General features: G+C 35.6%; 1 protein-coding gene across 16 annotated transcripts in view; it reads right to left on the bottom strand.

Moving 5' to 3' along the window:
* The window catches only part of TENM3 (teneurin transmembrane protein 3), a 699,726-nt gene that overhangs the window by 170,900 nt on the left and 504,306 nt on the right, over positions 1 to 24,520 (bottom strand). For all 16 annotated transcript variants that reach the window (XM_072406090.1, XM_072406089.1, XM_072406092.1 and 13 more), the window contains one exon: positions 16,719 to 16,956. In XM_072406090.1, coding sequence (XP_072262191.1) covers positions 16,719 to 16,956 — 238 coding nt within the window. The remainder of the gene's footprint in view (positions 1 to 16,718; positions 16,957 to 24,520) is intronic.

Below are 24,520 nucleotides of genomic sequence, written 5' to 3'. Positions count from 1 at the left end.
AAGTCAAGTGTCCACCTTCTCCCCACTGCAGACGGGCTTACTCCAGGTACTGTCATTATCCTAAACCTAGACCCTAAAATACTGCCATTATCCTATGCTTAGATGCATCTAATCTTACATTTTTGTACAGTCTACTCATTTTACTGTACTGCTAAATAGTTACATAACTAGTTCTTAGTAAGAAAAATTTTAAATAGGATCTACTACGAATATTTGCAATGTTAGGAAATTTATTGAAGTCTGCATGAATTGTTGAAATGTGGAATGTGTGAATGAAATGTGTGGTGGCCAAAATTAAGATGAGCTGTCAACAGATACTAGATTCACACAAGGTAAAAAAAAAAAGTAGCTCTTAATTTTTAATTACTGGTATATTGTTTTCCTAAAGCCTATATCTGTGTTAATTCCAAACAGCATTACACCAAATATCATGACATATACAATGCACAGTGTTTAATTTGCTCTGAATCCAATGAGTATTGAATGTTAAGGAAATTTCAAAAGTTGCATATTAAAACAGTTTTCGTAAATAAAAATAAATCTCGTAGTGATCATGGTAAAAACAGTACAATGCCATTAGACTAAAAAGCTTCCTTTGATTGCAATATTTATTATGAGTATTCAACTAAAAACTTGTTTATAACTATGGAATCCATGAAAAACAATTTGCAGAAATTACCTATACAGATTGTTTGCATCTGAATTCAATCAAGGCTATCCAGATTCACAAGCTGTTTTGTATGAAAGTTGGTGTGAATTTCAAATTGGAGTAGAACAGCACTGAAGTAGTGTGTAGTGGGATTTACAGCATTCTACAAAAATTGATTGGTTTCTTGCACATGGAAATAAGGAACGAAACTATATTTGCTAAAACATATCAACCACAGTTGATCCACAAACATGAATCATCTGTCAAGTCATGATACTTCATAATGAACTTAAAAGTTCTATGAAACATGGCTTTAAACAATGAAATGTTTTGCAACCATTTCAATCTGCAAAACAGTTAATAACCAGCACACCTATAGAGAATATATTATATATTTTTGCTATCTGTGCAACAAATCACACTGAAACATGTTCTTATATGTTACCATAAATCAGATTTAATAGTCCATCAAACCTGTGAAAATAGTATTTTATTGTTTTTGGATTGGAATCTCCTACTAACCAGTGGTGATCCTTTTTAACAGTTTTATATTTTTGAAATGAAATATGTATTATTGGTATAGTAGTACTCTTAGGCTGACCTAGGTGTTGTTTTCTTACTTACCAATGACCAATCCAGCAAGGAGCACCTAAAGGACGACTGAGCTATCAATGATGAACTATGAGCATATGGGCATGTAATCTGGTCTATTACTGAAAGAAATTTAGAGAAAAAGGCCCATTGACAATGTTCATAAATAAACTTATGTAAGTCATCCTGTCCCTGTGTCTGGGTGAATGTAATACACTAAATATTCCCAACAACCTGGACCTTGGTAGCAAACATAGTGACCTATTTTTATGTTTGTAAGTAGGTTAGAAATATGTTTTTCTTAATGAGAATACTATATCCTGTTATTTCAAAAACTAGTTTATGAAAAAATGTCCATGACATATGTTTCCCTTGGCTAATTTTTGAGGCTATGGGCCTCAAAATAAATATAATAAAATAATTTAATAAAGCTCTCTAAGACAGGCGAGGATACACTTTCATTAGGGAAGCTGGGTGATCCAGCAAATCTAGAATGAATCCTGTCCAGGACTGAAAACCATTGCTAAAAAAAAAGCTAATGACTTTTAGGAAATCCAATACAGGTTTGCTGGACCAGTCTTGGAGAGCTTTAATAAATCAGGCCCTATATCCCCAATGCAGCATTTTAGGGACATGCAACTGGTAGGTATGAGTTGTGTAAAACCACACAGAACAATATTAAATAAAGGGCTGATTAATAATTACAACTACATACATTGCTGCACCAATGCACATTAATATGTAGTTAAAGACCACTGGCAGCTAGCTTTAAAATCTTCACATCCCAATGAATAGTTGTGTATTTGCCCAATCCTATGTAATAAGCATTCATGTGTTCTGGAGATTTGCTCACTGGTCATTGCTAACAAGGTAAAAAAGTACAAACATGCAAACACACAACAATAAGGTTTGAAAATCCAGAAATGTAATTGTTTACAAGTGTGCCATTTAACACTATATCTGCATTTAATTATCCAACACATTTATTTCTAATAAATTTGGCAAATAAAGGATGGTAATTTCAGTATTTAAAATAAACCTCAAAATTATTCTCCAATGATTTACATTATAAATGATTAATCCAGACAATTTCTACTAGGCATGTCTGTGTTCACCCAAGCCAATACATATGTAGAGGAAAAGGAAGAATAAAGGGGTAAACCCTGCTCTCCAGCATTGCCAGGGTAAACTCTATCAGTTCCTATGTGTAACACCAACAAATATACCCTTCCTAAAGGAAATCTTTCTTGAAAGAAACATGGAGCCTGTCAATGTTGAAAATGTTAGCTGCCTGTCATGTTAACCATTTTGTGTTGGTTGCATGAATCACTGACTCTGAAGAATTACTCACATGAGGACATCTGACTTTTCTGATCTGCATACTTGCTATAGGTTAGTGATTAAAAAATCATGAAGCCAGCAGGCCTGTATAACAGCCAAACAGGGGCAGTTTTAGAGGAAGGGCAGGTGGCCCCTACATATATCTTATGACAAGTAAACCATAGTGATAGCTATGACAGTCCTGACATTCTATATATCTTATGTTTAGTTTATATTATAGTATCCGAAGAATAAAAACTGTTCAGCAGACCATTCTGTTACGCCATTTCAAATGTTAATGTAGTTTCTAAGAAAGTCAGCAATTTGCCATTACGGACCTTTTCTAAAAATGCCAATCTATTGTATTTTTTACTTTCTAAAATACTAACCTGAACAAGGATTTTCCCATTCAGTTAAACTCATCATACAGCCATCTTTTCCTAGGTCATTGACTTAAACTATTGAAATCAAAAACAGCCAGGTAACTAGGATTTTCTACAGAAAGTTTATCAGCAGTCAATAGGTCTCCTTAGGTAGAAGCACTTCAAGTTTTTTAATGACACATCTACGGAGATTTACCCTGTGTTTAGTCACAAAAAGTGCTAGAAAATTCAACATTTTTTAAATTGTGAAATGAAAGAAAGGCACGGGGAAAATCATCTACTGTGAGCACGTTTTGGTGACTAAGAGCTCTTCTCTTATCTCCAGCTATGAATTTTGTATGCCTGTTTTGTCTGATTAAACCAGCACAAACTTCAAATAATCAATTGATCTTAAAGTAAATGTATCATAATTTAATTAGGATTTTGCAGGAAATGAAAGACTAGCAATGAATTGGGGATTTCAAGTACTCAGTACTGATTTCTGTAGCCACACTATTCGGAGTTTTACACAGCTAGAGCTAGAAAATTTGATTGACACAAAGCATGCTGATGGAGTTACATCAGAGATGATTCTTTGGGTTCAAGGTGGTCATTCTTACATGTCTTGATGTTCAAACAGCACTAGATCTCACTGCGGTCACTTGAGATACAGGGCTTTCCTGAGATATAATATTTTGATGTAAGGGTTGCTACTAAAACTATTAATATTAAATGAATGGTCTGCCATCAAATGGGATTATGTTCCTCTAATTGGAGCAAGTGCATTTCAGAGAAGAAAGCATAGCGTGAGGAGAGCATCACTTTGTTGACACAAAGACTTCACTAAATCGAACATACGTTTTGCTGTCTGTATTTTAACTAAGAAAATCAAATGATGCTTAGTCCCCAGTTCCTGATAAATCATTAAATGTAAAGTTTGGTAACCATACAGTTAATATTTTATTAAATAGTTCAAAAGCAAATAAAGCATAAATTATAGTGTGAATTCCCGCACCACATTCAAAGCGATTCATAAATGTTTAAGTGTAAATGTGTGATTTTTACTCATGTTTTGCACAGGAAAACTCAGGCTTTTCAGTGTCAGAAAAATTAACATGTTTCTGGGCCTAATTTACTAGGCTTGGAGGTATCATTGACCTTTAAAAAGCCACAAAAGTTCCTTCTCTTTACTGAAGAAAAAAAACTCTTTGTTATGCGGCACATGTATGCTTCTCCCTACTCACATATGAACATGTGTGCACAAGTCTATTTACTAACAGCTTGTCATGACTGGTTTTCAATAGTGTACCTACCTTGCGTTCCTAAATGATTAATTATGAAATTATTATTTTGAACTACATGGTATAGTGGTTAATGTTTCTAAAATTATTTATTAGGCTTATAAATGTGTCAGTAGACTGAGGTAAAAATATGGGAATTTTAGATTTATTTCTCATTAAAATAATAAGTCCCCAAAACCATAATTATATTATTTTTTTCTAATAAATATACTAATTTGCTAGCACTTTTAAAACCTCTAAGAATGTTATAATCTTGGTTGTACATACTAAAATGCTGACTACTTTTACACAGCTCTTAAAATGCGCTATATCAGTAAGCAATATATTTTAGGAATTATTCACACATTTTCTAGTCTGTAAACACTGTGAAAACTTAATAAAAATAATTTATAACTTTATGGTATCTGTGTTCACATGCACGCGACAATGTGTTTTTTTTGGATTAGTTGAGATATTATAGTCTTTTTTATGCTCCATTATATCTTCAGGTGCACAATAGCTTCAAACGGATAAAATTACTGTTGAAATATATGCAAATGAAACCTTTACTTGCCAGGGATAGGTAACCGTTCTGTTCTGTTGGCTAAACTACCAAAGCTGATTGACTTCAAGGTTTGAAGCAGTTATGCGCCTCCTACATACTAAAAAGCTATTGCCCCACAGCTTCTTATCCTCTCTCTACATTGTGATGGCCTTGATTATACATTTATGAATATATTGTGTACCAGGCTAAAAAATAACACAACTGTGCTTGAAAAAATTCAAAAATAATTAAATCTTTATAAGACATTTTTAGTTGCAATGGAATTTAAGGACTTTATTTTTTTTCTGCCCATGTATTTACCTTCATGCTTCATGTTAGGGGGTAAATGTGTCATTAGTTTGTCTGTGTGTGCATCTGTATGTCTTTCTGGTATGCTTTCATTTTCTTGCTGGCCAGCAAACCTATCTCTCTGTCCACTTGTTCACACTAACATCCAGCATTATCACCTTGCCTGCATTACAGGGTGTGAGATGCATGCAGCTGATTAACCTAGGTGAGGCAGAGCTGCAGTTAAATAAAGTGTTTTTGTTTCTTTAGTGTAACTATTTTTTGATATGTATATTAAGTAGACTGTAAGCTCTTCGGTAATGAGTTATGTTTCATTTGTAACATTTGTTTTGGAAATGTAAACTGTGTGTATCCCTTTAAGGTTGTGATCCTGAGTTTTGTGTACTTAAAGGCACCTGTGCAATGTGTTAGGAGTCTATCTTCACTTCAGAGTGTTAGCTGGGCATTGGGGGAGCTACTTTCTGCCTAGGTAGTTGTAACACCCATGAAGATAATTTATTTTGCTGTTATTTTGCTTTATTTTTGCTAAAAATAAATATGAGCATTGTTTTTGCCAAAATCTGAGTTTAGACGTTTTTAACGGCATCTCAACACTTAAATGACAGTTTCGATTTAATAGTTTAATGGTGATTACAGATGAATTAAGTTTTTTCATCTAATCTTAGCTAACCCAATCGACTGTAGTATATAAGGGTTTTTGCATCTATGTAAGCAAATCAGTAACATGAGAGTACTCCTTTTGTTATCCACCAAGTTTTCCTAAACTTTAATTCTAATGACAAAAAAAGAAAACAAATAGTTAATTGATTCTCCTTTTTGGCGGAGTTGACTGCAATTACAGCTTATCCAACAGGGTAGGTCTCTTTTTCAGGCATGATGTCATTGAAGTAAGGGCCTAAGCAGCTGTCCAGAAAGTTTGTAATTATAATCTATTAAGGCAAAAACTGGTAACAATTAAGTGTATGTTTTTTTTTTTTTTTTTGACCAACTGCAAGCAAGGTGCAACAATCTCCTACGACTGCCAAAAGACACACATTTAGATTGATTCCTGATAATTACAAGCAAAATAATTATCAGGCAAAAGAGAAAACCAGAGAATAAATGCATGTAAATACCCCAGATCTGTCCAATCTAATTTTATTACAGATTACTTTTTCTAGGTTTCATGATTTTCGAAAAAACACAGATCTACATCAAATATTTGGTTGAAATATCAAATCAATCATCAAGCCATGGACACAATTATAAAAATCTATCAAAGGAGGTAACAGACAAAAATAGAACCCAATGGAATTGTTAACTCTACCCTACAACACTAATGTGGTCTATAATATGCTAAAACATATTATCAATTCATATTTGTTAGTGCTAATTATAGAACACACATACCCATTCTTGAAATAATCTGAGAGGATAGAGATGCCATGGATGCTAGTTGTGGGTCAATGATTCACCAAAGTATTAAAGGATGGGTAAACATGGCAGCCTTAGTTCTTGCATGCACAGCTTCCATATGACCCTGACAAGTTCTCATAACACCTGGCTCATGTAATTTACAATACTAAAACATGCTTCAACTGAATCTGAAAAGCACAAAGAGCTAATGGAAACATGGAAGAACTGATAGTTCTCTTTATTTCAGATAAAACATATAAATTGACATAAGATCCAAGCTGCCTGTAGACTAAAATATTCCCATAAATGACAGCAAAATACCAAGTCTGAGGATAAGTACCAGCTGTTGACATTAAACAGAAATTATAATGCTTAAAAAGTGAGTGTTACATTGTTAATATGTATTTATCCTGACTCTGTATATGTTCTGCAGATACACTATGAAACACAATGACTCTGATAAATAAATAATAAAAATTTCACAAAAAGAATCATTAAAACTAATTAAAATCTTTGCCTATGGTAACTTATTAATGACTGCATAGGGCCTGGCTCCGCAGGAATTATTACTTAATTAAATCAGGTTGCAAGTACTGCAAGTGTTGTGTAAATTTAATACAAAAATTACTCAGAGCCATGTATGAATTCTCTACGGTAGTGTTTCTCAATCTTCATTGACTTTTCATGTCAAATATATTTACAATCTGGAGGCCTATCACTGACACATATAAGCTTATACCTGCACATTTTGGGCTTGTCTATCCTTCAACATGCATACAAGATATTTTTCCTTCATTTTCTACTTGTTATACGTTTTTATGCATTTTTTTTAAGTTAAAGCAAACCAGTCAATAATGCAGTAAACTATAGTCAGCGTTTGAAAGAAGATGCATGCTTGCCTTTTTGACAAAGCATATTTTTAAAACTCCACTGTGTTGCAGAACTTGGGCTACCTCAGTTATCAGATGTATTAAATACATGTGAATACCTGGACCCCTATTCTATTTTTTGTATGCCACTGGTAGGGCAAGCAAGGTTGTAGTAAGCATATCACCTTGTCTAAATATTCTAACTGGCCAAAAATAAAAGTCACACACTATTTCCATCAAAAGTCACAATATTTACTTTCATTGAGAGTTGCTTCATAATTTTAGCAAAATGTTTTATAAATAATGATGGGAGAGTTGGACCGCTGCATGAAGTCTTTCCTAGCAAATTCCAAAGATTGTCAATAGGGTAAAGATCTGGACTTAGTGGTGGTCAATCCATGTGTCTAATGTTCGCTGAACCACTCTTTCAGAGTTTAAGCCCAACGATTCCTGGCATTGTTATCTTGGAATATGTCAATGCCGCCAGGGAAGAATAAATCTATTTTTAGGAAAAACCTAGGTTTTCAGTATATTCAGGTAGTCTGCTGACCTTATTTTTGGACCCATAACTTCACTAACTCAGACCTCACCAACTGAAGTAACCCCAGATCATACCACTGCCTCCACAGACTTGGAGACTTTTTAATGGCCAAAGTCTCATTTTGAGCTAGTCAAGCTTTCATACCTCAGAAAGTTGAAAGTTTTTTTTTTTTTTTTAATTTCCCATAACAATAAACTACAAAAAGGTACTTTTTATGGCTTCTCTCATAATTAGGTTCATTGTTTACCCTTAACCAAAATGACACATTGAATTGGATTTGTTATGCTGCTATTTCCAACAACTCTGAATCTTATTAAACAAAACTTTGAAAATGAAGAATGATAGCACATGAAAAATGTTTATTATTATTATTGTATATTTATCTGTCTAAAAAATACTGCCTACAGGGATTTATCAGCATGACAAAATCTCTGAAAAGATGGATGACAAAAATAATAAAATAGTGAAGAACGCTGGGGACCCCAAAACATACAATCACTATTGAATAACTCAAATATTCATGACACATCTTTGCACATCATTAGAAGTTATCACAGCTGTCAGCTGTATCACATATATATGCCTAAAGAAGAAGGGATGGTTATCTTGATGCCTGTGACATTTACATATTTTTATTTTTATCTGTATCTGCTAAAATGACAGCTCGGGAGAAAGTCACAATGGCCTAAATTGGATTAAAAATAAAATCACGGAATACACTGAAGAGCAGTAATTGATGGAGGTAAAGTATATTAGCATATAAAAAGGCTGTTTTGTATTTTACCTTGTAGTTCATCCTGGCAATGAAAGATCAATTATATGAAAATGTTACAAAAAATATTCTTCAGTTAAAGTAAACCTATCTTGAGAGGGATATGGAGTCTCTTTTTGCTGAACTACTTCTGAAAATACAAACCACCTGGCGGCCGACCTGGCAGTATAATCTGAGTCAAGAAATGAAGCCAAAGGATTGAGGTCAGAAATAGAAGCCAGCATATTCCTCTTAATGAGTTTTTTCTCTTTATTATTATTATTATTATTATTATTAAAGATTAATTTTACAGATTTTAGGTAATTATAGCAATACAAAATGCTGCTGACATAAAACCTTCCACTTCCTACAATCATCTTGCCATGGGCCCTTAAAATTATGTATTTGCTTAGCCACTGGTCAACAACGAATGATATCTATTGGTCTCTGGCAATAAAGAATGAACTATTTGGTCACTGCTCAACATGCAATAAATCCTATTAGTTATTTGTCAACAACTGATGTATCCTATTGATCCTTGGCAATAATAGATTCATCATTTGGTTACAGGTCAGTATAGGACACATCTTGTTGGTTAATGGACAACAAAGGATGAACCGTGTTAGTCATTCTTTTGGGTTCCAGTCTTCAAAAGACAAACCTGATAGGCCAATGACAAACTGAAGGGCCTAAGGTTCCTGCAGCGTTAGAAAGATTTTAATCTTGGAAACCCAATTCCCTTATTATTTAGTAATTTTGAAACTGACCACTCTGGCTCCTGCATTGTCACTCTGTCCAATGGGCCTTTGGCAGACATTACAATTGGCTGTGTTAACACACTTTGTTATGGAAGGAGCAAAACAATAAATCTGTAGGCCTCCTATCAAAACTTTGGATGAGGTCCCCATCCTCCAAAGAAAAAAGAGGAGAGTCAAACTATTGCCAACACAAACACAGTGCACATACACCTTGTAGATTTTTCTGGAACCCTTTACCCCAGGCAACCTATTTTCTGTGATGTGCTTTTTTTTCTGTGGTGCTCCTTCATCCCTCTTCTATGGCTTGTGGGGCACAGGCTCCTACCTTTGTCTACCTTGCAAGGCTTCCTCTGACATCAGTCCTGTCTTTGCTCTGGGCTAAATCTGGTAGATGCTACCAAAGTAATTCTGCCACCGATGTGGCCAGTCACAGCTTTTTACCCTATATTAGGTCATGTTGGCTATCAATGGAACAGGATAAGGAGAGGTAGCAAAAAAAAAAAATGAGAAAGATAAGACACATAAATGGGGCCACAAATGTTACACAGATGATTTGACAGATATCAGCCACACTGACATAAAACTAAGGTTATAAAAGGTGAAAGCAGTATTTTACATACACAGGTCCATAAATATTTGGACAGAGACAACTTTTTTCTAATTTTGGTTCTGTACATTACCACAATTAATTTTAAATGAAACAACTCAGATGCAGTTGAACTGCAGACTTTCAGCTTTAATTCAGTGGCTGTGGTCTTGAACTCATGGACATCACCAGATGCTGGGTTTCCTCCTTTTTAATGCGCTGCAGCGGCTTTCAGTTGCTGTTTTTTTGTGGGCCTTTCTGTCCGAAGTTTAGTGTTCAACAAGTGAAATGCATGCTCAATTGTGTTCACATCAGGTGACTGACTTGGCCATTCAAGAATATTCCACTTCTTTGCTTTAATAAACTCCTGGGTTGTTTTGGCTGTATTGTCCATCTGTATTATGAAACACTTCCTAATCAATGTGACTGCATTTAGCTGGATTTGAGCAGACAGTATGTCTCTGAACACCACCACTGTTGTCTTCCGTGGACGTCCAGGTTTTTTGGCGTTGCTGAGTTCACCAGTACTTTGTTTCTTTCTCATGATGTACCAAACTGTAGATTTTGCCAGTCCTAAGGATGGCTTGTTTCACCTGCATGCAAAACTCCTTAGACCGCATGTTGTCTGTTCAGCAAAATCTTCCACATACAAGCACCCCCACCCTCCCCAAATCAACTCCAGGTTCTTTTTATCTGCTTAGTTGATAATGACATAACAAAGGAATCGCCCCCACACCAGCCCATGAAATAGCCTTTAAATCAATTGTCCAATTACTTTTGAGCCCCTGAAATGAAGTGATAGTGTAAAAAAAAGGCTTTAGTTCCTCACATTTTTATGTAATCTTTTTGTTCAACCCACTGAAATAAAGCTGAAAGTCTGCAGTTCAACTGAGTTGTTTCATTTAAAATTAATTGTGGTAATGTACAGAACTAAAATTAATAAAAAGTTGTCTCTCTCCAAATTTTTATGCACCTAACAGTATTAAAAAAGGAAAAGGAAGATAGTATTATACACTGTGAATAAATCCAGGTATGCTTTATATCAACCTTAATATTGTATGGTCTCTTTATAAAATAATTTATAATCATGGGTTACACTTTAGACATTGTGATTTGGATCTCTACAAGTCTTTTGAAAGATTACTTGCCAGCACTTAACAGAACTAGCCCTTTTTAGGAGCTATTGCCACTGACAAGTTATTTTAGTGACTGCTTGGGGAAGATGATATTCTAATGCATCAGTGTCCTGCAGTAAAGATCAGTTTTATTATTCATCTCCTGTATTAGCTTGTAAATGTGTTCAAATAAAACTGTTAAATCAGCACATGTGACTAATTATAAAGAATTCTGCACCAAGGTACTGTTATATGCAAATGTGCCTTACATCTCCAACAGCATATTAGCAAGCCCAGAAACATTTAACCGGCTAATGATTTCCTATGCTGCAGTATGATTTACATCTGCTTTTCTTTTTTTTCTGTAAGTAGTTAATGACCTGTCGATATTTGTATTTGTTAAATCCCAGTTCTAAACAATGCTATGAATATTCAGGCTGGTGCAGTAGCAGGAAAATCAGACTTTTTAAAGTCATCAAAAATGTGGAGGTGACAGCTGTGATTTACAGTGTTGATTAATCTTTCAGCTTGTGCTAATTAATTGGGGACGTTTAGCGGTGTACTAATGAGTCTCACAATAAATCGTTGTATACCATGTCATAACTGATGTGAAAGGAGATGAGAAGACCATTTCCATTAGCATTACCAAGTTTAAATTGGTTTTGATGGGCAGCAGGAAGATAATACAAATACTTGGAGTCAGATGTAAATGGCCTGCTAAAAGTATTAGGTCACTGACTGCACCATAACAAAACATCAGTGCCATCAACTGGTATTTCACAGCTTATAGTCAGATTCTAAGCAAACCAGGTAAATGACAGCTGATATTTCAAATGTGAATTCGAGTTCTGCTTGTTGGGAAACAATAGTTCTTAGCAATCTCTGTTTATTTTGGCTAGTCATGATTTCTTGATCCTAGAAGGGCAGGATTCACTTCATTTGTCTAATTTAACCTTATATGATTATTAGGAAAAAGGAGTCAGGGAAGAAGTGCACCAAAAATGAGAGAGACCTAAAGGAACCTTTCAGATGCTGAGAACAAAGTCCGAGACAGCCCAAAGGCCGAAGAATGAAGAGGCAATACGGTGCTATCAATGCTGGAGGAGGAGAAACAGAGGTCCACCATAATATCAAAGTAAACCAGGATGCTTTAACAATATGGTCAGAGCAGACATCTCCTCTAGTGCTAAAGCTGTACTTTGAGTTATTCATCTGAAGCTTGGAAGTACCAGTTTATATGTAGTATGGAAGCCAGAAAAGTAGCAGTTTTAGAAAGATGTGTTAGCAGTCGCAGTGTGGCTCTTAAAACAGGTGTCCTTTATTCTCCTAGTGTTTTCATATCTAATAAACAGGGATGTTCTCATTAGTCAAAAATTACATCACTGTTTTTTTCACATATGGTCTGATTTATCGACAAAGTAATAACATGTATCTGTTTTGTGTAATACCAACCAATTAGCTTCACCCCAGTGCTAGAAAATGTAAGTTAAAGAATCAACAGGCACATCCTAATAATGATATAAATTAACAATTGCAGTTCTTATTCCATAAACAATAAGTAAAGTTCCCTGGTACCAGTCTGTTTTTATACTTAGGTTCATATGCTTGAATGCTCAAAAATAGCAAATCATTAATCTCTTAAACTATTGAGCTGTGCATATGTGCTGTTCTAAGGCATCTGTCTCTTCATCAACCAGCATCAACATATACTAAATTACAGCTTGTAACATTCTCATGTTTATGTACAAAGCAGAAAAGTACGAGACAGCAGCATTCAGAGATGCCCCCACTCAGCTTGAAGATCCACGGGACACCTCAGAAATGCTGCTACTTTCCACATTTTTGCCTTGTAAAGAAATACAATAATGTTTTACATTGCCATCCAACATGTGGTACTGCTTACTGCTATGGCTGCAGCCTGCTGCTTACATTATTAGTCATATCAGTCTAGGCAGGGGCTGACGGAAGCATGTATCAGTGGTATTATTTAACATAAAGTCAGCTCTGTGATACTAAAAAACTTTTCAGTTCTAATAAACCTAAATAACCAGATGCATCAGCACTCATGGTTTCCTTTTATATACTGTATATCACCTTTGGTTATAAATGTATTGGTCTCTTAGGGGTACATTTATAAATCAATGACTGTGTTACAGTCACACATTTTTCATACTTATCCCTAAAACAGTGGACCTGGTCTTAAAAAATGTAATAGTTACCAGTGCTGAAATGCAGCCACTTTTTTAAACACGTGTCATTGTAAACCAAACTCTGTTGTTGAGTTAAATCCCCTGGAGCCTAGATCTAAGCAGCACACAGATCATTACATTTCTGCCAAATTGAGATTAAACTCACCCCTAGCATCCAACTGTAAATTGGCCGGACCACTTGCAAACTAAGGCTTTGGTTTCTTACAACACAATGGTGAGGATAGAACCTAGCACTTTGAGAGAAAAGTTTTAACACCGGCTTTCATCTTAAAAATAATTCATGACTTGGCCTAAAATCCAAGGGAATCTTCACAGACACAACATTACCATGAGGTCTAAAAATGTGTTGCAGGCACCTGTTGATACCTTAGCTCTTTTTATCTCAGGCCTGGTTAAATCTAAAGCTCAGCTCTATTATTCTGTTTTGCAGTGCAGTAGAGTAACAACAGGACACAGGATGAGATATAATTATTCCTACATTTTTAACATTTGTGTTTGTATTGGTGCTTTGGCTTTAACTTCGAAAGTTTCCCTTATTTACAAAACCTCGTAAACAAGAAAACATGAAGTAGATGCTAACTTTTCCCTGTAGTACCCTAAAACAAATATTATTGACTGAAGTTGTGCTTTAAATTTTGGGTGCACCCTAGCAATAAACATTCTTGTTTTTCTCTTTTGGTTTTTTAAATATACCATTGAAAGTATGTTGTTATAGCTGTGTGGTAAGTGTAAATTCAATACTCTATAGTAACAGTGCAGTGAGTTAGCCTTGCCATTATAGGGCCGGTGGGATTAGCAGGTGAATATGTAAGAGGGGGCGCTAATGAAGCCACTACATCTAAGGATAGACAAGCTGCAAAATACTACAATTTGGCCGTTAGATTAGGATAAGGTTTAATAAGCCATTTACAATGTTCTACTAAAAATAAGAGCAATAAGTTATGTGCACAAAATGATTACAAGCATTTAGTCTGTGAGATTGACTGGCTGAGAATCACAGGAAACACAGACTACCAACAGCTGTAGGACTTCAGGCTCTGTATTGTTCTGTACAGGGCACAGCTGGCTCTCTCGAAGATTTTGGATAAGAGAAGGTTCTCCGAGGCTTCCTTCTGCAGCACAGTCACAGAGCACAGACAAGGGATAAACAGCAAAACTAACTGCCTCTTTTTACAAGTCTTCAAGCACTTTGATCAAAGCAAACCACTGTTAACAATGTGAACACAAAGTACAGAGGTATTCATTTATGAATAGTGTTCAAGCCAAGAGAGCTTTTTCTCTGGCTGCAGCACGTTAACATCTGTCATTTTCCTTATATAGGTTACAACATTAAGAAAGAAACTGATCTTTTTCTGCAGAAGATCAGAAGATAATTTTTCAGCAAGTATGATTTCTCTTTACGACATGTGGAGTAAGTTACTAGAAAAAAAAATAAAAAAATAAATAAAAAGTTGGCCCTTCCCTCACCACACACCAGCTTTTACAATTTATAAGTGTAATTTCAAAGATGTATTTTCAACTAAAAATCCAATTACTATATCACTAGCATACTTGCTTTGAGTATAATATATTAGTAATGAGTAAGTAATAAATATATTTAGTGATTTAAAGTTGTATATTAAAGAGGTGCACCGCTTATCTTGCCAGGAGGAGCACCCAATATAGAATACATGGGGGTAGTTATCTAATTAATAAATATTTTTTTTTTTTATTTATTAGGTGGAGCTTCGTTTTATGGAAGTGTACAATATACAATATATTGTCTAAAGGACTAGCTTGATTTCCCTTTCCTATAGGGCCTGATTTATTAAAGCTCTCCAAGGCTGAAGAGAATACACTTTCATCACTAAAGCTAGGTGATCAAGCAAACCTGGAATGGATCTGGTCCAGGATTGAAAAACATTTGCTATTAAAAAGCCAAGGACTTTTAGGAAATCCATTCTAGGTTTGCTGGATCACCCGGCTTCACTAATGAATGTGTATCCTTTCCAGCCTTTGAGAACTTTAATAAATCAGGCTCACAGTGTGCAGTGTTCCTCAGAAAGAAATTGGCATTTTCAGCCACAGTATATATTTAGGCATTTTTTTCTTGACACACCAATGCTGACAGCCAATGTCCTACCTGACAGGTAATCCCCGGGTTAAAGACATCCCACATACGGACGCCTCCAAGATAAGAACGGGGCTTCCCTGCTCACTGTGTGCAAAACGGAGGCTTGTAGGGGGGAGGGGGCGGTTTGGATGACTTGCAAAAGAAATCTTTTGCTAAACACAGGTGAGGTTGTGGGTGATCTTAGGGGGTGAGCTCTTTCTGCAGCCTCTTCTAACCCAGGACTACCTGTATAGGGGGATATTAATCATTAGCTAAAGACCCCACACTAGCTGGCATAGTGATACCAGCCTGTTTGCAGGTTTTACCAAGCTGAACTCGAGGAGTGCTGGACTGGATCTTACTAGGTTCTTGTTATATCTAGATCTCAACAGATATTTGCGATGATAAAAGCAACAAGCACAAATGTTTTGTAAACAAACATACAGATATATATCTATATGACTTCTGTACAATGCCAATATTCAATTTTATTCAATTACCAATTCTATTTACTTAGAGCATAACTAAAGTCAAAAAATAAAAAGTTACCAAGAGGGTAAAAGATTTTGACAGGACAGGTGACTTTTTGTTTTTCATTTGTTCACATGCAAAAGGCATGTGAAGAAATCTAGATGTTGGGGACAATGTAACTTGCAGGCAGGCATTTAATCATCAGTGCCACACAATGGCTAAAAAAGGACTATGGTAGAACCAGTAGAGATAGTGGCCCTGATTTATTAAAGTTCTCCAAGGCTAGAGAGAATACACTTTCAACATTGAAGCTGGGTGATCCAGCAAATCTGGAATGGATCTGGTCCAGGATTGAAAACATTTGCTAACAAAAGCTTGACTTTTAGGAAACCCATTCCAGGTTTGCTGGATTACCCAGCTTCACTGACGAAAGTGTATTCTCTCCAGCCTTGGAGAACTTGAATAAATCAGGGCCAGTGACTTCAGGGAATGCAGTGATAACAGGTTCCTGAACCATACACATGTACTTTAAGGTAAGGTACTCCACGGTAAGTCTGTGATGTGTATGCTATGCATACTTGCCGATTATGGCAAAAGCTCACCCACGCCAAAGATAATTCAGTTCTACTTTAAAGAGCAATTTTTTAACAAACCAAAAGACAAAGCTGCCTGATTTACTCTAGCAGAGATCATCAGATAAATTCAGGCGGAACTACCTTAAGGAACATCTTCACAGCATGGCTACAGAAGTAATAAAAAATGTTTGCATTCATTTGCCATGTACATCCTCCACTCAAAAGCTAAATAAATAGACATTTACACATTCCCCTTTAATGATAATGCAGTTTGCTAGTGACCGAAGACATAAGAGTTACCTGCTCTCCAGTGGCACATTACTGCCAAGGACCCAGCTGTCCTGCAGCTGGACGGACTCAGGTGTGGTTTGCAGCTCGGCGGGCAGCGCAGCCGGCGGGGCCGGACTTTGGTTCCTCCTATGTGTCAGAGAATTGCGGTTGAGAGATGTGATGGATGGCTGATTGGCTGCAGGATGCTGCTTGTGAGAAGGTGGTAACGGCTGCAATGTTGACTGGCCTTGATTGTTTGGCGATTGCTCTGTGAAGAATAAAAATATTAAACACAATCAGTTAAAATTATTCTGCAAATAGAAAATTAATTATAAAAAAAAGAAAATTTTATCCTGTGGGCTCTTAAATGACTTTCTTACTGTGATAAATTTACCTTTGGCACTCAGTATTCTAATTACCATCTTAACAGATGGTAAACTGGTGTTGGACTCCTTATATAGGTTTTTTCTGTTTACATTAGCACAGTTGTATGAAAAAGTGCTTTTTGAAACAGCTAAATAAAGCAATAAAACAACACAGGTTCTCACAGGATATGTCATTTCCATGATTTTTTTAACAGCATTTCTTTTAAGCATTACTTAACGGTAATCATTTGTTGCAAGACGATAGCTTAACAGCGGTATCCCCTGCCAGTTTAGTAGATTGCAGAATGCGTAGGTTTGTACGTTGATTTGCTAATAGATACTAAATATTCTTCAGCAGAAGGTCACTCTGTGAAACAGATGTTGTAGTGTAGATATTTAACAGACTGAATCACATCTGATTACAACGTCAGAAGACTCATATACTTAATGACCGTTACTTCCATTACAGCACAGGCAAAAAAAGAATTCCCTCCCTCATATTACTGTACCCCATACAAATTAAAGATGGCATGCCTAACTATGCTCATAAGGTAAAAGGTTCATTTGTAACTCAACTAGAGACTTTGCAAATATTAGATTTACTTGTATGTGCTGTTCCATTACTAACACCTAAACAAGCAAGGATTAGCATATTTCCATGTGTGTTTTTATGAGTTTGCACATGTTATATCAACATTCAGTTGTTTCACTTGTGGCCTTTTTATATTTATCTAAAAAAATGTGTGGAAACTTCTCAGAATCCAGAAGCAGAGTTTGCAGGTGCAATGTCGGCACAAGGGGACATTTGAGAACTGACGGGTGCAACATCTGCAGTGCTGAATTAGCAGTACCCCACACACCCAGAAATGGCACTGCCAAGGGATCTGGATGTCAAATTTAATTAAAGCTTGCTTCTCAAGGTAAAGAAGGAATTAAAACATAACACTTGGATGATGAGTTAGAGAGATGTGCTAGGTCAAATTGCTGTATAGTAATGGATGCTAAAATGGGGAGAACGAAAAGTGGTCTACTAAGAAATAAGCAGGTGATATTTGATAATGTCTGTATATATTTTTTCTTTAAATAATGAAAAATGGAAATAACCTATAGCCACCATGTATGTCATGTAACAGTTTCATCATGTTATCACCATGTTCAAATGCATGTCAAATAAAAATAATGAAAGGCCTAAACAAGCCTAAAAAAAATGTTAAAAAAAGGAGCCAATTTAAATTTAAAGAATATATACTTGGAACCAAAATGAATAATCATTTATCACACAAAAACTATCACTGCCACTTTTACAATAAGTGCACGCTTGAACACCTTAACACTTCTACTTGCATAGTAAAATATTAGCTAAAGCAAAAGGGATATTTCTAAGACACCTGCATGACTTCATTAATTATATGTCAGCCGAAAGATTTGTGTAGCCGTCTACAATATAAGTCTCGAAGCTACATTGACTTTGGACAGAAATGACATTTGTATCATGTCAGAACATTTCCTGGTTGATGAATAATATTACTCACATTGTTCTACCAGCAGAATAACCATGTGCACTTTACATCAGGGTTGCTTTCATATTTAAAGAGAGACATTCCTAGCTGTGGAGTTAATGGAAAGTGATTTGTTTGGCCTATAATACACTAGTTACTAATTCTATTAACAAAAAAAAATATAGTACTATTTTCAATTTTCCTGAAACTATGAGAATTTACATAGATGGATGGATGGATAGCATGAGAAAAGCGCATAAATTCATCAGAGTTATAAGTCAGGTAGATTTTATTGCAATTAATCAGTGCTGCCTTTATCCACACCGGTGGGTGTCATTGTATTTGATTAGAATCACTGCTTAGGCCTTCCAGGCACATTTCAACAAGACAGCTACAAGGTAATTCAACCAGTCAAAGGCAGAACCCAATTAAAAGGAATCTGTCTGAAGAGAACGGATACCATGGAAAAAGTCAGTTTAATGTATGTCATCCTATAGTAGAAAATGTGCCAGATAGCTGTGTAATAATGGGTGCCTTAGATTAGCAAACATTATACATTAATATATTAATCTATCTATGTCTTTACTGAGCTGAGTCTAATGTATCATTGCTGTACAGCACACATCATTATTACCAAGAAACAATATGGCCTGTGTGGCTTTAATTTGATCACTGATCCAGCGTCTGATTGATTGGAGTTGTTATCCCTCATACACTGGAAATCACTACAACTACTGGAAGAAATGAAAAACATATGGCGTTGCCTGGAGTGACCAATACAATTCAAAACCTTGGATGGTTCCTATAGACTACAGTTGTTCTTTTTCTTGCACTAACTTTTATAACTAAACTTATTTAAAGAATTGCAAATGGATTTGTTTAATAAAATTTGTAAGGCTTGAACTGTCAGTCCCAAGCTGATGAGTTCTTGTAGACTAAGGCATGTTCACACCAACATTATTGTCCAGCACAAAAACAAGGGAATGGACCTGATTTTGTAAAGCTCACCAAAGCTGGAGAAGATAGGCTATCACTGGAGAACCTGGGTGATCCAGCAAACCTGTCATGTATCTGATCCAACAAAAAACAAGTGATGTTTGGGAATCTAATTCCAGGTTTGCTGGATGGGGAGATTCGATAAAGCATACCTAATTTGTCTTATTAGCTAGGTGACCAGGTGACCTGACTTTATTCTACTGCTGTTGGCAATGATGCCTAGGCAGCTCCCCACGCCCTCAGTCTGTGGTTGGTCAGCAGACTGATGAGGTCCCTCTCCCTCTGTCACACATGTTTACTGTAGCACACCTGCCTGCTTGCCTATTTTCTATGAAATAGTATTAAAATGACTGATACCAATTTCATTCATAAAAACATATTTCTTAAAGAAACCCGGGGTAAGAAATTCTTAAAATGCTAATTATCTGGCTGTCAAGTTGTTACATTAATTAGTTTCTGATGTTCTACCATGGAAAAAGCATCCCTGATTTTGTATTCTGCATGATTATTCTGGGTTCAGTGACTACTATGGCCAGGGACAAAAAAATCCACTAATATTCATAAAAGATCAGCAATGACAATCTATTTCTTCTCTCTCTTTTAAAAATAACAAAATAACTTTTTACCTTAGGCTAGGCCTTACAAATACCGACATATATCTATTCCTGGTGACCAGCAAGACACCCTCCAGACTTCATCTTGCCCTGAATATAATAGTAGCACGTTCTACTATTTTTGTTACCTGTCCATCCATCCATCCATAATTCCCTTCACATATTCCTGATAACACAGCACTGAAATGTTTTCTCATAAAGCTTGGCTATTAGAGTAAGTCTTCTCACTGCACAAGTTTACCCTTCTAACCGAATGAGAGCAGTAGCTGAACTGAAACACTTCTCTACTGCTTTCTTTGCCTGTGGCACTCTGTTATGCAGTTTAATGTGAATTTGTTCATTGGCTTACAGTTTATATAATGAACAATTTAAAACAGTAGCCTGAAATAAAATGTAAACATTTGACGTGTAAAAAAGGAATCCCTTAGGAGAACTTCCCAATTTGTTCTTTAAAGACAGAGCAGATTTGAAATTACGATTAAGTCCCAGAGCTAGGATATTTGCCATATTTTGTACAAAATGGAGAATAAAGATTTAAAGTGATAACATATATGTAAATGTAACCTTTGTTTTACTGTGTCCCAGTATTTATACAAATACTCCAACTTTAGAAATAGAATTTGACTATTGCTGCTATTTATCAAGATGGTCATTAGTGGAAATAGAGGTGACTGCAGAATGTTTGCCCTTTGGGTAAATGGATAAATTACCGGAAGTTATTAAAATGTTGTACAGCAAATTTGAATTCCATAAAGATACAAAAAAACACAAAGTAAATCTGAATTTGATGGACATTCTACAGTGGGGCTTGAGTATGAGGGCAAAAGCAGTACAGGGGTAGAGATGGGCATTCAAGGCTGGATAGATACCAAAAGGCAAACTCAACTCCAAAAACTTATTGTGAGGGTCACTACTCCTGGACATTGACTAAGGCTAGTGGAAATACATCTTAGGATAAACTTTCAGAATCATGCAGTAATTTCATCACATGCTAAACATATCAACTTCCTTCTATAAGGAAGTAAACAAAAAACAATAAAAAGTAAAGTATCAGGACTGTGAAATAAATGTTCCTAGAAATATGGCCATAACATGTATAGGGTTTAAGCAAAAAATTACGAAGCATCAAAAATCAGAGCTGTTGCCCTCACAGTCATAGGGATCTATTGATAAAACAGGGAACCTGACATTTACTGAAACATTACCGGATAAAAAAAAAATTACCGCCATTGAAATACATTGACCTGATTATCCACTGGTAAAAGGTAAAAGGTGAATGTCAGATTTCCTGCTTTATAATTATACTCCATAGATCAGTGATTCTCCAGAAGGAGTCCCCTACAAGTTCCTGGAGGTTCCCAAAAAAATGTACTGTTAGCTATAGATATAGTGGTTAACGCAGGGGTTCCTTAAGTTATTATGATATTACAAGGGCTCCTCCATTGTAAAATAGTGGGGAAAGGCTGCCTTAGATGTTTGCACGATCAGGTAACGACTGATTTATCTCCCTGGTATCAATCACATACCTGGTTTACCGATTTCAAATTTGATCAAATATCTATTAAACTTCCAACCTTGCAGTACAAACCTTTACAGCCAACAATCGCCTACCGCTTGCCGTGAGCCCTTACATGTTTTCCATCCTGTCACATGATACATATCTTGATCAAATATTAGGGTATGCTATTTTTATTACAATTTAGTTATATTCAAGTTAACATCTAAAAATATGGTATTACCTAACTTAATTTCAATACCTACTAGGATGTAAACATCTATCTAAATGTACACGGACGATTGACTGAAGGACTTCCAAAAATGCTAGTCGCATGGCTGGAATACAAACATTTACACAGTAACTGACATGGAACAAGTCCAGCAGGCAAAGTCAGAACAAAGATTTGAAAACGTGTTCCAGGTCAGTTTCTCAGTATATATAAATTGTTGGATTGGCAGAAAGCCATGTAACTAGAAAGATATCCAGTCTAATGACATTTCAGAAGTCAGCTATGACAGCCTACATAATTCTCTCAGTATGGAGATCCTCTTTGAAGAGTTGAAATGAATCACTACATTTACAGCAGCATAAAAATGTATAAAATGATATATATATATATATATATATATATATATACACACACGCACAGAAGACAAATGTATTATTATAATAGAAAAGTAATAAATATAATAAATATATAGCAATGTAACATAGTATTATATAAATATATATATATAGTAATAAAAGGTAATAAACAAAAAAGTAAGAAAAGGAAAAAAAACATGCCAATTTGAATTTTAAAAAAAAGAAGGATTTTTATTTTATGTACTCGAAAATGTGACTAAGATAAAATGACTTTGGATAACAATTCTTTAAATGTCATATTGTCAAAGTTCCCATCAGTAGGATGGTTTAAAGGCTTTCGATTAATATTGCATGCGAGAACTGAAATTACATCCTTTGTCGTTTAGTTCCTAATGGTGCAAGTGATATCAATCAAGTGGTGTTTTATGAAGCGTGTGTGATTTTTATTGCAGGCTGTTTCTGAAAATCTTGCTCAGGTTTTTAAGAGATGCTTCTGACTTACAGTAAACATAACCCGCAATCATCAAAATTGAAAAAGAACACATTTTTTGACCATGTGTTAATTATGCAGTACAAGGAAATTACTACGTACATAGATCGATTGACAGACAGCTAGAGCAAAAAACTGTATGTACTGACACAGATAGCTGCAGTGCCATGTGAGCTCTTGATATTATGCAGATTTCTAGTTAACAGACATTGACTGGGATTTTTTTTAAATGAAAATATTATTTACCCTATTTTTTCATTATGTCAATCATATACATTTATGAAAAGTCAAGTTTTTCAGTACGTTTTTTATGTACTATAAAGGAGCAACTACACCATTACGGGTAGCTGTAAAATGATCACATAAAGGAAATCAAGAAACAAGTAAACTGAATTGCCATTATTAACCTATTAAAAATTTTAGTGGTCTGTCATGCCGATCCTTATATTCAGTCAATTCTCACTTATTTTAGGGTCAGTGTTGCTGATAGTGTTAAAATCAAAAAACAAGCATGGCAGATCATTACCAGTATTTTCAGTAGAAGGTCTAACAAAAGCAGCCCACATATTGAACTCATGGGAAGTTTTCTTTAAATGGTATGTCTCTCAGTTGGATTGGTACATTTTAATTTTAGTGCTTTCAAAATGGCACCTGCAACAAAAAACCCATCCTATTCAACTCCCGTTGGAATTATTAGAATAGCAAGGTTCTGAGGAAAAGGATCCTCCTAACTGATGAGCAAAGGACCATTTTCTTATGTAAAGCTGTACCAGCACAATAAAAAGGGAATCAATGTGTATGTACTGCCTAGGTTACACCATACGGCTTTCCTTCGTCCCAACTCTCAGCTCCCCTCAAGTCCCACAAACTAAAATTATATCTGTAAGTGACACACGTTAAATGCCAGTCTGAGAACATCAAGTACAGCAATCTGATCATAGTCAAGGTGCTGACTACAGCTTTCGCCATACTGGAAGCTGCTGAAAGCCTGCTGATGCTTGTTTGCTTGCTTAAAAGGTTCTTCACAGAAAGGCCAGCTCACAGCTAAATGAAAGCTTTATAATTGCTTTTCAAATGCTTGTTGCCCATGATATTCCTTGGACTTTTGTTAACAAAGTCTGAATAAAATGGGGAACACAGGGATCAGCAAATTCTTTAGTCAACTAAGACTTCCAGAAAAGTTCAAATATTTTTATGATTAATGACAACTAACTGAAAAAAGGTACAAAGGGGGGTGTGATGGTTCAGGAAATATCTAATACTAGACCACAAGTTAACCATTTGTGGGGTGGCTTAGGCAAAGAGCCTGATTTATTAAAGCTCTCTAAGACTGGAGAAGATACACTTTTATCGGTGAACCTGGATGATCCTGGAATGAATCTAGTTCTGGATTGAAAACAGTTGCTAACAAATATCAAATTACTTTAAAGAAACCCATTCCAGGTTTGCTGGATCACCGAAGTTCACTGATGAAATTGTATCGCCTTCAGTCTTAGAGAGCTTTAATAAATCAGGGCCAATGTTCAGGGGTCCTTCTGTCCACACCTTCACCCCTGACTAGTGTTCACAATAGTACTGATCTGAATCCTTTGGTAAAAAATACTACCTCCTACACACCTAATACTAATACACCTACACACCTTATATTAATACACCTACACACCTATTACTAATACACCTACACACCTAATACTAATACACCTACACACCTTATACTAATACACCTACACATCTGTCTGAAGACACCTTGATGAAATCTCTAATGGCTAACAAAGAGATCTTCTA

This window comes from Pyxicephalus adspersus, chromosome 3 (assembly GCF_032062135.1).
Source record: "Pyxicephalus adspersus chromosome 3, UCB_Pads_2.0, whole genome shotgun sequence".
NCBI classification, from domain to species: domain Eukaryota; kingdom Metazoa; phylum Chordata; class Amphibia; order Anura; family Pyxicephalidae; genus Pyxicephalus; species Pyxicephalus adspersus.
The sequence above is the reverse complement of the archived record's forward strand: the minus strand, read 5'-3'. Positions and strand labels throughout refer to the sequence as shown.